Source organism: Cajanus cajan, chromosome 3 (assembly GCF_000230855.2).
Source record: "Cajanus cajan strain Asha chromosome 3, NIPB_CcT2T_4, whole genome shotgun sequence".
Classification (NCBI taxonomy): domain Eukaryota; kingdom Viridiplantae; phylum Streptophyta; class Magnoliopsida; order Fabales; family Fabaceae; genus Cajanus; species Cajanus cajan.
Window position 1 is genome coordinate 49,496,367 of NC_138519.1, and position 14,225 is coordinate 49,510,591.

At 41.2% G+C, this 14,225-nt stretch overlaps 1 protein-coding gene across 1 annotated transcript; it reads right to left on the reverse strand.

The window, feature by feature from the left end:
• Nucleotides 1–10,027: 10,027 nt before the first annotated feature.
• On the reverse strand, nucleotides 10,028–10,957 carry LOC145956306 (uncharacterized). Its single transcript, XM_083071888.1, has one exon. The coding sequence runs from the start codon at nucleotides 10,955–10,957 to the stop codon at nucleotides 10,028–10,030; it is 930 nt and encodes a 309-aa protein (XP_082928014.1).
• Nucleotides 10,958–14,225: the final 3,268 nt, after the last annotated feature.

Here is a 14,225-nt window from a genome sequence, read left to right on the forward strand (position 1 = left end):
CTCAATAGTCACGGGTCCCTTTCACTCACATCGAGAGGGTATTAGTGAACCTATAAATAATGATGAGGATGCATGAGGTATTATTGATAATGATGCCTATGCTCCTTACTTTTATATTTTCACACATTGGTTTTTCCTCTCATGTCATGATATTTTCATGCATGGGGATTATTCTTAGACCTTATCACGAGGTTATTTATTAATGCACAAACAATTGCACATAAGCATTTACACAAACAATTCACTCATCCACGAACAGTCACGAGCGAATCACGAGGTAGGGGTCTCCTGCAGAAAAGTGCATATTCAAGGAGGATCTAACTGTTCTCACTTGGTCAAAGGCCCCCAAGGTGCCCCCATTATAGGGACCCAATTCCTCTCGTCGTAAGTCGATGGAAAGCTCCAACGCACCGTCGGACTCAAGTTCATGGTTATCACCTTGAGTGATGTTTTCCGACAACGGTCTACGGGCACCTATAGACCCATTCGACAACCGGTCGTACTAACATCCACTCCCTATGGTTAATCACTCATGCCCCCGGGTATAGAGGGAACTGTTGTGTGCAAAGGTTTGTGTGCAGTTTTTATTTCAAACAATTGCGGAATTTTAAACATACAACAGTTATTTAAAGCCATATAATAAAACATATTATAATACAAGCAAGGGGTAATGAAGTAATTTTAACTATTATTTGTTAAAATAATCTGTCACTAAATGGGACTGACTCTCAAAGCTTCCCCAGTGGAGTCGCCATCTGTCGCCACCGGCCCGAACGGGCCTCGGCGGTCGCGAAGACGGTCGAGCTCGCTTTTTATTTTAGTTTTGAAAATGTATTGGATTATTAGAACGACTTATTCTCAAACTGAGACCTTGTCGATCTTATCCAATTTATTTATTAAAAGTCTCACCAATCCATGTTAATCCCAAGCGGGACCCTCCATGGATTAGTGGTTTTCGTAGTAGAAGGGTTCGTGGAGTCGCCACCAATGTTTTACTCAAAACATTGGAAAAAGAGATAAGGCAATTGATTTTATAAATCAACTTTGGCCATTACAACCAGAGTCGGGTAAGGGAGTCGATTACGCGTGGGGAAGGTGTTAGCACCCCACAGCGCCCCTTTCGGGTTCCCTATGACAGATTATTTCTAAAATAATAGCGTAAAATTACTAAATTACCCCTATTTATTATAAGCGATTATAAATTAACTATCTACATGATGACAGTTTAAATATGCACACAGAAAGCAGTAAAAGGAAGGATTTAAGAAGAAACCTCTTGAAGCGTGCTTTTATATATTGAGTAAAACTGGGAAGCTTTTTGGCGTTCCCTCGCTCTACAAGCTCGCTCGCTCCTTCCTAAAAAAACTTTTAACTATGGAAATCCGGAGGATTTCCCTTCGACTAGGTTCGATCCTCAAGCAAAATGGCTCGGGGCTCAAGAACTTTGTCGGATCAACTCTCCGAGTGATTTCTAGGGCAGAACACTGCTCAAAAACCCCAGAATACTCAAGGAGAGGGTTGAAACTATCTCAAAAAGTGTGGAATGACGTCCAATTGACGTCATATTTATAGGGAACAGGCCCAATACGGGCTACGGAATCAATACGGCCGTATTGAAATTTTTGAACTTCAATACGGCCGTATTGAGTTCAATACGGCCATATTGAAATTCAGAAATTTCAATACGGCCGTATTGAGTTCACTGCGGCTGTATTGAAGATTCAATACGGCCGTATTGATTTCAGTACGGCCGTATTGAAGTTTCAGAAACTTCAATACGGCCGTATTGAGTTCACTGCGGCCGTATTGAAGCTTCAATACGGCCGTATTAAGTTCAGTACGGCCGTATTGGGCTTCATTCCCTCCACTTCCTTATTTTAAGCTATTCTAAGACCTCTAGACCTACAGAGAACCCTCCTAGGGCCTTCCATGAGTCCTTCTGGCTGATCTTCCTTCAGTCTTCGAGAGTCTTCAAGCTTTATTTCCGACCCGGACAATTTTAGGGGTCTACAACAAGTAAAAGAACTACACATGACTCTAAGACAAAACTAGTAGATTAAGAAATGTAAAAAGCTTGTATTCTTGTTTCTTTTTAGGAATTTTTTTTATGACCGAACATTATAGGAGTCCAAAGAAAGATATAAGCAGTCCTAAAACAATTAAAAAGACATACAAAGAATACCTAAGGCACACACAAGGATTGGTTCACAAGAATTCAGAAGAAGAACCAAAAACAAGTAAGACAAAGTGAATGTGTTCTATAGAATTATAGTTGTGACACAAGAACCACTCAAGGCACACAAACACAATACACAAAAAGGAAATACATGGAGGAACAGATTAGACACATATTAGGATGATATGAACCGAACAAAACAAGACAAAGAAGCTTAGGAAAGAATTTACCAAGGAGACCTAGCTCTTGATACCAAATGATGGAAGATTTGTAGAGAAACCTGGATTGATGTGAGTCTCCTTCAATCTCCTCCCTAGACCTTGAACTCCTTGATCCTTCCTATGCTTGGTTAAGGCTTCCTATGGAGGAGGAAGCCTTAAAGCCACCACGGTTGGTGGAGGAACACTCCTAAGAGGCGCCACTCCTTGAAGAAGAGATAAGCCCCTTCAATTCTCACCACACTCTTCTATGGAAGGGATAAGAGAATTGGATGCACTCAAAGAGGTTTAGGGACTTTTGGAAGAGAGAAATCTGAACTCAACTCAGAAAATGCAATCTCTATTATCTCAAAAGTGTTTTACAAAGAGGGAAAAATGAAAATATAGGAGTAGGAAGCTTGGAGAGTAAACTAGTCTTAACCATGGTTCACTAGGAACCATGGTAAGGTCTAGCTAACCACCCATGGTCTAGAGGCTTGGAGAGCAAGCTTCTCACTTAGCTTGCTTGGTAAGCTAGCTAAGGAGTAGCTTGTGCTTCAAGCTTCCAAGCTTGAGAAGAACCAAGCAATTTGGCCAAGTGTGAACACAAGTGTGAACACAAAGTGTGAACACACTTCTAAGGTGGGCGGCCCATTGGATTTAATTTACTCCATCCGGTTTTAAAATGGTTAATTTGGTTTAGTTAGGTTCATTCAATGTGAATGGAACCTAGCTAAATCAAATCTATGAAAAATTAGGATTAAAATGAGTCCAATATGTAAATTTTAGCCTAGGACCACCTTTGGCTAAATTGCTAGGAGCACACTCTAGCTTACTAACGACACTCTCTATTTTGCTAATGCCACTCCTACTAGAAAAACTAAAAAGAATGTATTTCTAGGTTAGGTTAAATGGAGTCAAAGTGTCCAAGTAACCTACCCTAGAATCTATGTACAAAAGCTACTAGAAAAGAAAACAAAGTGCCTTACAAATACAAAGGCAAAAATGCACCTATACAAGTATCTACTATATACAAGGTACAAAAAGACAACTATACAAGTATATACAATGGAAACTTAAGGGACTAATAAGAGGAACTATAATCAATGCTCATGATGAGCAAAGGTCTAAGAAGCACCTCCTCTTTAGAAGCCTCCTCTAGCTTCCTAACCATGGACCTAGTCAAAGGTCCAATGGCCTTCAAGTGTACATCTTCCTTGGATGGTCCTCCATCAAGGGAGCTTTTAAATTTTCGGAATTTAGGTTACACTTGGCGCCACATGTGAGGCCTCCACATTGGCGCCAAGATTTGAATTCAAATTTTGAATTTGAATTCAAATCTTGTCACACATGTACAAGTCCGGTTCCTATGAGTGCTAGGTGTATTTAGGTTTGATTTAGTGTGCATTTAGGGTTGAATTTGAGTCACACATGTTCATCCAAGGTGGTGTCATCCATGTGACTCAAAATGCAACTTAAATGCATGCTAAATTAAACCTAGTTTTGCCTAATTCATTTAAACTAATAATCCTCCTTAAATCCTAATCTAATGACCTAAATACAATGGTCAATGAAATACAAACATTAGGAAATAATAAAAGAAACAAAATGAGTCCAATATTGGGTATCAAAAACCCAAAGGCCCATGAAGCCCAAAACTAGGCCCAATAAGCCTATGGCCCAAAAAATGCTACTCTATGTGGTCCAAAATACAAGACCAAAATATGTGAAACCTATATTAATATAATATGTACAAAATATAAGAAAAATGGATTTATCAAGAGATGGCCCATGTGAAGCTCAAATTGGGCCTTCCAGGCCCATCGGGCCCATTGGGCCTTGACTGGGCCAATCCTCTATGCCTAGCCCACTCCTCTTGGATCTTTTAGGTTGTCACCTCTTGCCTTCCTAAGCATGATTCCATCATCCCCTCCCTCTTGAAAAGGATTTTTCCTCAAATCTCGAGGATGCATGGAACAAGAATTATCACCTACATACACAACATGCGAAGTATAAGATGTAAAATTTTCATGATGAGAAAATGGATTATGGATCCTAAAAGGAGTCCTTATATCTAGCCTAAGAACGAAAAATAAACTATCAAAATTAGACTCCCTAAAAATAGAAATTGGACCCTCTTTTAAGTATAACCTAGAATGAAATCCTAAAAATGTAATCACACTATGGCTAAGACAATGAAAAGAGTACTTCTTAAAAACTACAACATCTTGCCTAAAGTACCCTAAATGGTAACCTAGGCTTTTCTTAGAATATAAAGAAAAGACTACTAGAAAATGCCCTAAACAATTTTGGATTTGATTGCTTATTAGATACTTTTAATCATATAAACTATATTTGTCTTGTAAGGAAGGAATCATATTAAGTTCAAAAGAGTAAGATCTTCCCATAAGAGCAAATATAGAATATAGATTATTAAAAGTTGTATCCACCAAACAATGTAAACAAAAAATTGGGTGCTTTATTAAGACCACAGAAATACTTCCTCCCTTGTGCACCTTCAAGGAAGTAGTATAAGGAGTAAAACTAGGAATAGTCCACTCCTTCTTCACTATATCTTGAAGTTGAGATTCATTTTTCTTTAAAATATTTTGTTCTAGAATCTCTACTTCATGACTAGTGGTAGCATAAGGGTAAGAGTTAAGGTCTTTATGTAAGAAGAGAGTATTTGGCAAATGGTTTTCAGTGATAGAAAAACTCTCTTCACTCACAAGTCCTTTAGAGGAGATATTTTTCTCTTTACTCTTCCCTAAGATACATGCCTTTTTTATTTACTTTTTCCTTGTTTTTCTCAATTTTATTTTTGCTAAAAAATTTTCTTCCTTTTTTTTTAAGAATTTGAATTTCTTCCTCTAAAATTTCAAGTCGTGCTTTTCTTTCAAGTTTTTCTTTTTCTCTTGTTAACACTTCTTTCTTTGTCCAAAGTGTTAGTGATTTAAGCTCTTGAGTAGGATGTGAAAAACTTTTTGGGGAGCTTAAGTCACTACCACTTGAGGAATGTTTTCTCATAATTAAACAAAAAGAGCTTTCCAAAATAAGTTTTAAAAAATTCCTAAAGAAAAGTTGGCTAAAGATTACTAGATAAACGTGGTTCTAAACAACACTAAGCCTTTGGAACTTAGAAATTGTTTCCCTTAAACGTCCACAAGCAAGCATATAGCAAACTTGACAATTAAACACATTGAATTTAAAAGCTTAAAAACAAGAGAAAATGTTAAGCAAACTAGTTAAGTTTCAAGAATTTTAAAAATGCTATGCAAAAAGAAAATATTTTTGGTCTTTTCTAGGAATAAGACTAGCACTTGGAATTCTAAGTGTACAAGTTGCACTATCAAGGGAGGTGAGCTACTAAGAGCCACTTAATAACCAAGCCTTTTCAAGTTGAAATCACTAAACTTCCTTATGGTAATCTCAATTCCACAAAACTTTTCACAAATGTTTAATGATTTATGATTTTCACAAGTGTTTTTGATTGATAACTAAACGTGAACAATTAAATCTACAAAAATCTAGTCGAATTAAGATAGTAAAACAAAGCAATTAAAGTTCAAACAACTCAAAGGAAGCAAGGTTAAGCAAGTAGTCGTTTTGCCCTAAGTGGAAGCTTGAAACATATGAAATTTCCAAGCCACTTCCACTAGTACTACACGTGAGTGAGCTACCAAGGGTTAGATATACCTGACCAGCTTCTTAATACTCCCTCCAAGCTTTACAAATTGATTTAAAATACAAGAGAAATTGCAAAAATTTAAACTACACTAGAAACAATTTGTGGGGGCTTTAGTGACCAATTAGTGATGGATTTGTTGCCCAAGTTTTCTAACACTTGTTTAAGTGTTCCAATCCGCCACTAATCTTTGTTTTTGCTTGCTCCTAGACCCTGCACAAATAACACAACAATGTGATTAATGTAGGCTTCTCACAAGGTTAATGGAATGATCACTCTTGTGAAGGTAGGTTTAGGAAAAATTGGTCACTAAATTAGGTCAAATTTGAAAGTCTTTTGTGTCCAATTCTTTTCCTACTTTTTGTTGAGTCAATGTTTGATCCTTAAGCAAGGATTTGAAGCCACTTCCAGCACATAATTTTTAATCAAAGAAAACAAGACAAGCAACAAAAGCACAATTTATAAAGCTTATACCAAAACATTGAAGAGTAAGGTGTTTAAGACAAGACTCAAAGATTAGCCAAAAAATTAAAAGAAGCTAGCACACAAAAGATAACCTATCAAAGGCACTAGAGTGGATTACAAAAACAAAGCTAAGATTAGAAACAAAGTTAATGTTGAGAGTAATGGTGAATGGAGAGAACATATTCCTTGTGTATTGCAAAGCAAAAGATGTGTTTAAATACAAAGCAGTGGGCCTAGGCCCATAAGATAAAAAACTATAAATAAAAAACTATAAGATAAAACTATATCTAACACTCCCCCTCAAGCTGGTGTATATAGATCATATGCACCAAGCTTGTTACAAATATAATCAATCCTACGACCCCGTAATGATTTGGTGAAGACATCTGACAACTGATCAGTAGAGTTAACAAACTGAGTAGTAATGTCCCGAGATAAAATCTTCTCACGAATGAAGTGACAATCTATTTCAATGTGTTTGGTCCTCTCGTGAAATACTAGATTTGAGGCAATATGAAGGGCAACTTGGTTATCACATATGAGAGTCATCTGTGTAACTTCGCCAAATCTCAGTTCTTTAAGCAACTGTTTGAGCCAAATAAGCTCACACGTAGCAGAGGCCATAGCACGGTATTCTGCTTCTGCACTAGATCTTGCCACTACATTCTGCTTCTTACTTTTCCAGGAAATCAAGTTATCACCGATAAAGACACAATAACCTGAGGTGGATCTCCTGTCAGAGGGAGAGCCTGCCCAATCTGCATCTGAGTATCCCACAACTTGAGTATGATTGTTGTAGCCATATAATAAACCTTTTCCTGGAGCACCTTTGATATACTTCAGAATGCGGATGACTGCATTCCAATGTCTTGCACATGGAGAATTGAGAAATTGACTCACCACACTAACTGCAAAAGAGATGTCAAGACGAGTTACCGTGAGATAATTCAATTTCCCAACCAGTCTTCTGTACCTCTCAGGATCTGAGAAAGGCTCCCCCTGACTAGGTAGAAGTTTAGCATTAGGATCCATAGGTGTATCAACGGGCTTGGAATTCATTAGCCCAGTTTCCTCTAAAATATCCAATGCATACTTTCTTTGAGATATTACAATTCCATTTGTAGATTGCACTACCTCAATCCCCAAGAAATACCTAAGTTTACCAAGGTCTTTTGTCTGAAAGTGATGGAAAAGATGTTGTTTTATCTGAGAAATGCTATGATGATCACTACCAGTAAGAACAATATCATCAACATACACTATCAAGTAGATGCACCCAGCAGTGGAATGTCGATAAAAGACCGAATGATCAGCTTCGCTTCGAGTCATCCCAAACTGTTGGACTATAGTACTGAATCTACCAAACCATGCCCTTGGAGACTGCTTAAGACCATAAAGTGATTTGCGGAGTCGACATACCAAACCGGAAGACTCCCCCTGAGCAACAAACCCAGGATGTTGCTCCATATAAATTTCCTCAAGCAAATCCCCATGAAGAAAGGCATTTTTAACATCCAGTTGATAGAGAGGCCAACGGAGAAGAGCAGCCTTGGCTAAGAATAATCTGACAGAGGTCATCTTGGCAACAGGAGAGAAAGTGTCACCATAGTCTAATCCAAAAATTTGAGTATAACCTTTGGCGACCAAACGAGCTTTGAGTCGATTAATGGTGCCATCACGACCAACCTTGACTGTGAAGATCCATCGACATCCAACCACAGACTTCCCAGGAGGCAAAGAAACAAGATCCCAAGTACCATTGTTCTGAAGAGCACACAGTTCATCAAGCATGGCTTGTCTCCAACCAGGGTGGGCCAAGGCATCACCTACATTTTTAGGAATAGACACAGAGGAAAGAGAAGAGAGACAAGTATATTGGGAGGGGGATAATCGGTGATAACTCAGAGTAATATAATGAGGGGAAGGATTACGAGTAGAACGATTACCTTTCCGAAGGGCAATAGGGAGGTCAGACTCAAGTGGTTGGGCCGGAGGAGACGAAAGAGGTGGCACCGAAGTAGAGTCGGGTGGAGGTCCAATGGGAAGGCTGGAGCGTTGCCGATGATGATAAACTTGAAGTGGAGGCTGAGGTGGTGGGTCGGGTGACACAGCAGACACAGGAGGAGTATCAAAGACAAGAGGTAAGGGTGAAAGGGCAAGGACAGGTGTAGGAGAAGAGGAAGTAGATGAAAAATAGAGAGAAGACTTAAGAAAGGTGACATCAGCTGAAATTAAGTAGCGACGAAGGGAGGGTGAGAAACATTTATACCCTTTTTGAGACCTAGGATACCCTAAAAAGACACATTTATGAGATCGAGCGGAGAGTTTGTCAAGACCAGGACTGTGATTATGGACAAAACACGTAGATCCAAAGACGCGAGGAGGTAGAGGGTGGAGAGGTTGAGTGGGAAATAAAATAGAGTGAGGTATTTGGTTGTTGAGGACAGAAGATGACATTCGATTGATGAGATAGAAAGCAGTGAGAACAGCATCGCCCCAAAAAGGTTGAGGAACGTGACCATGAAGTAAGAGGGTGCGAGTGGTCTCAATTAGGTGTCTATTTTTACGCTCAGCCACCCCATTTTGTTGAGGGGTATATGCACAAGAAGTCTGATGAAGAATGCCATGGGAAGCCATGAAGGCTTTAAAGGAGTGAGAGAGGTATTCACGAGCATTATCACTACGAAAAGTACGAATAGAAACACCAAATTGAGTTTGAATTTCATTATAAAAAGATTTAAATATGGAAAATAATTCGGAACGAGATTTCATTAAAAATAGCCAAGTACATCGAGAGTAATCATCAATAAAAGTGACAAAATACTGAAATCCTAAAGTGGACGGGACCCGACTCGGCCCCTAAATATCAGAATGAACTAAAGCAAAAGGAGACGATGCTCGGTTGTGGACACTCGGAGAAAAGGAACTACGACTATGTTTGCCTAACTGACACGACTCACACGATAAATGAGACAACTTAGACAGACGTGGTACAAGATGTTGAAGCTTGGCAAGGCTAGGATGACCTAATTGAGCATGAATGAGGGAAGGGGAATCCACCACCAAACCAACAGGAGCAGAGGTGCGTAGGTGATAAAGGCCATGAGACTCACATCCGGTGCCAATCATCCGTCCCGAACTCCGGTCCTGTAAGAAAACAGAATCTTTGGTAAAAGAAATAAGGCAATCAAGAGAACGAGTAAGATGACTAAGGGATAATAAATTAAAGGGAGACTCTGGGACATAAAGGACATTGTCAATGGAGAGAGAAGGAGAAAGATGGACAGTACCAACACCATGAGATGTGGCGCGAGAACCATTAGCCATAGTGATAGAGGGTAAATAAGTAGAGGTAGAAAGAGATGAGAAAAGAGACCGATTACCAGAAATATGATCGGTAGCACCAGAATCTAGGACCCAAGGGCCAAGAGAGGTGGAGTGAGTGAGACCAACAAACGAAGGGCCTGTGTGCGCAACAGAAGTAGTGGAATTGGAAGCTTGACGTTATTCATACCATTTAAGGAAGTCATTGAAGAGAGCTGGGGGCCCAGAGCCAGAACTGTCAGAGGGGGTAGCACCAGATGCAATAGAGACAGGAGAGGCAGTGTGGGCAACAGCAGTAGTAAGGCGTGGGGGACGACCATGTAAGACATAGCAACTGTCAATTGTGTGGCCCAGTTTGTGACAGTGATCACACTTGGGACGACCTTTGCCCGGTTTGCGAGAACGCTGACGATCATCACGTTGAGAAACCAAAGCAGAGGAGTTGCCAGTGGGAGCTGAAGAAGGTATGTCAGGGGAAAACTTGCAAGGCACACACAACAAAGTGGACCAAGCCGAGTTCAAGGTATGCACGGTCAGAGATCCCAAAATCTGATCACAAATGGAAGAGTACTCATCAGGAAGCCCATACAATGCCATCAACATAAAGAATGTTTGGCGTTGCTCTAGTTCCTTGGCAGGAGTGTCAGCAGGAGGCAAAATTTCATTGTAGTCATGTAGGAGGCCATGAACTTTGCCCAAATACTCAGCCATGGAGCCATCAAGGCGTCGTGGGGAGATGATATTCTGGAGATTTTGACACACACCATAGAGACGTTGAGTATCATTGGTGTATAACACTCGGGCTTGTTCCCATACACCAACACATGTCTCATGGGCACGAAAAATTTGCTTTAGGGAGGGATGAATGGTCGACTTAAGGACACTACAAATTTGAGCGTCAATTTTCAACCAACGAGGACGATCCTTCTCATCAACGGAAGCAGTTGTTTGGGTAAGGTGAGCAACGTAATCATGTCCCTTAAGCCAAAGCTTGATATCTGAAGCCCAAGTATCATAATTGGTGCCATCTAACTTGTCAATGGAAAGAGAGACATTGACATAATTAGTGAAAATAGCAGAGTCAGGACGATCAGCGGAAGAGGAAGCCATAGATGCTGTAACAGGAGAGAGAGAAAAAAATGGCCCGAGAAGGAAGAGATTCGTGACAAACGAGGTCCGATCACAAAACAAATAGTAGATCGGGGTAGAGGAGGTCGGGGCCAGTCCGGCGCCGGTGATCGCCGCCGGAAAAGTCGCCGGACGCGCCGCCACGCGCAGCGGCTGACGGAGAGGAGAGAGAAAACGCGCCCAGCACGAAAGCGGTGCGTGGGGGCGCGTGCGACCTCCGTCTGCCGCGCGACCGGTGGCGTTGGGTTCGCCGGAGGAAGGCGAGTTGGGTGGGGGGGTCGCCGGCCGGAAAGGTGGTGGCGGCGGCGGCGGCAGCGAAGAAAAACCCTAAAAAAATAGGAAAAATTGCCGGAAAGAGACACGACTGAGTGGATAGCCGGAAAACGGAATGAGACACGTTTTCCGGGCACCGATGAACAATGGGTCCACCGGAAAGTCAAGGATAGGCTCTAGATACCATGTTGAGAGTAATGGTGAATGGAGAGAACATATTCCTTGTGTATTGCAAAGCAAAAGATGTGTTTAAATACAAAGCAGTGGGCTTAGGCCCATAAGATAAAAAACTATAAGATAAAAAACTATAAGATAAAACTATATCTAACAGTTAAGACACAAAATATGTGGCTGGACAGAAAATAAATAGGCAAAGCTTCACCAAAACCGAGAACTAGTTTCACTAGGTTTTTTTTTTCACTCCTTTTGGATTTTTCTTTTGCTATTTTCTTTCTTTTCTTTTTGTAAAATATTTTTCACTTCTTTTTCTTTTAATGATCAGGAGTTCAAATCTTTTTAACACATATAAGTCTCAGATTTCGGCTACTAAAAACTGCAGCAAAAATTTCACATAAAACAAGAGGTGTTGACATGCATTTTGTAACTAGTGCTTCACAATTTTGTAGTGTTTTTAGGTCAAATTTTTAAGCACTCATTCTTTTGTTTTTCTCATGCATTTAGAACACTTACACCTCTGTTTTGTCTCTGTTTTAATGTTTCAAAAATTGCAATAGGTTTCAGCCACACAAAAGACTCAAGGAATGTCGCCACCCGCCGAAACGGACCTTGGCATTCGCGATTGTCGCCACCGGCCCGAAACGGGCTTTCGGCATTCGCGAAGGATGGTTGGACTCTTTTATTTGTTTAAAAATATGGATTGCTAGAATGACTTATTCTCAAACTGAGACCTTGTCAAACGAGCAATTTTATTAAAAGGCTCACCAATCCATGTTAATCCCAAGCGGGACCCTCCATGGATTAGCGGTTTTCATAAAAAGGAAGGGTTCATGGAGTCGCCACCAATGTTTTACTCAAAACATTGGAAAAAGAAGTTTAAGGCAATCGATTCAAAAATCGACTTCGGCCATGACAACCAGAGTCGGGTAAGGGAGTCGGTTACGCGTGGGGAAGGTGTTAGCACCCCACAGCGCCCCTTTCGGGTTCCCTATGACAGATTATTTCTAAAAATAATAGTGCGAAATTACTAAATTACCCCTATTTATTCTAAACAATTATAACTTAACTATCTACATGATGACAGTTAAATATACACACAGAAAGCAGTAAAAGGAAGGTCTTAAGAAGAAACCTTTGAAGCGTGCTTTTATATTCAAGTAAAACTGGGAAGCTTTTTGGCGTTCCCTCGCTCTACAAGCCCGCTCGCTCCCTCCTAGAAAATTTTAACTATGGAAATCCGGAGGATTTCCCTTCGACTCAGTTCGAGACTCAAGCAAAAAGCTCAGAACTCGAGAACTTTGTCGGATCAACTCTCCGAGTGATTTCTAGGCAGAGCACTGCTCAAAAAAACCCAGAATACTCAAGAAGAGGGTTAAAACTCAGTGTCAAAAAGTGTAGAATGACGTCCAATTGACGTCATATTTATAGGGATGAGGCGCAATACGGCCTCTGGGGGTCAATACGGTCCGTATTGAAGTTTTGAACTACAATACGGCCGTATTGAATTCAGTACGGCCGTATTGAAGTTCAAAAAACCTCAATACGGCCGTATTGAGTTCAGTGCAGCCGTATTGAAGTTCAGTGCAGCCGTATTGAGTTCAGTGCAGCCGTATTGAAGTTCAGAAACTTCAATACGGCCGTATTGAGTTCAGTGCGGCCGTATTGTAGTTTAAAATGTTCAATACGGCCGTACTGAACTTTTGGGAGGCCGTATTGGGCTTCATTCCCTCCACTTTCTTATTTTTTGTTACTCTAAGACCTCTAAACCTACAGATTGTCATCCCACGGTCTTCTAAGAGTCCCTTTGGCTGACTTTCCTTTGATCTTCGAGAGTCTTCGAGTCTTATTTCCGACCCGGACAATTTTAGGGGTCTACAGCTGCCCCCCCTTTACTTAGTCGGACGGCCTTTTGGTGTACCGGCTGACAAGTAAAGGAGTTGACCCAATTGTCCGGGTGATGTGCCAACCTTCTGACTTGTAGCGTCTTCCGGTGGAAAATTGTTGAGTAGCCTCTCCAGGTTGTTGCATACCTCGGCGCTTCTGACAACCTCGGTAGCTAAGTTTACCCTCTCCAGGGTCAACTTCACTCGACGCCCGAGCCGGAAGTTGAACACCAACGTGCCTCTGACGACGCTGATGGTTGAGTACTGTCTCTCCAGACCTTGAGTACCGTCTCTCCAGACTTTGAGTACCGTCTCTCCAGACCTTGAGTACCGTCTCTCCAGACTCTGAGTACCGTCTCTCCAGACTTTGAGTACCGTCTCTCCAGACTCTGAGTACCGTCTCTCCAGACTTTGAGTACCGTCTCTCCAGACTCTGAGTACCGTCTCTCCAGACTCTGAGTACCGTCTCTCCAGACTCTGAGTACCGTCTCTCCAGACTCTGAGTACTGTCTCTCCAGACTCTGAGTACCGTCTCTCCAGACTCTGAGTACCGTCTCTCCAGACTTTGAGTACCGTCTCTCCAGACTTTGAGTACCGTCTCTCCAGACTTTGAGTACCGTCTCTCCAGACTTTGAGTACCGTCTCTCCAGACTTTGAGTACCGTCTCTCCAGACTTTGAGTACCGTCTCTCCAGACTTTGAGTACCGTCTCTCCAGACTTTGAGTACCGTCTCTCCAGACTTTGAGTATCGTCTCTCCAGACTCTGAGTACCGTCTCTCCAGACTCTGAGTACCGTCTCTCCAGACTTTGAGTACCGTCTCTCCAGACTTTGAGTACCGTCTCTCCAGACTTTGAGTACTGATGGAGGAGGCCCATGGGCTAAGGACCCAACTACTAGAGCAATGGCAAGAAGGATA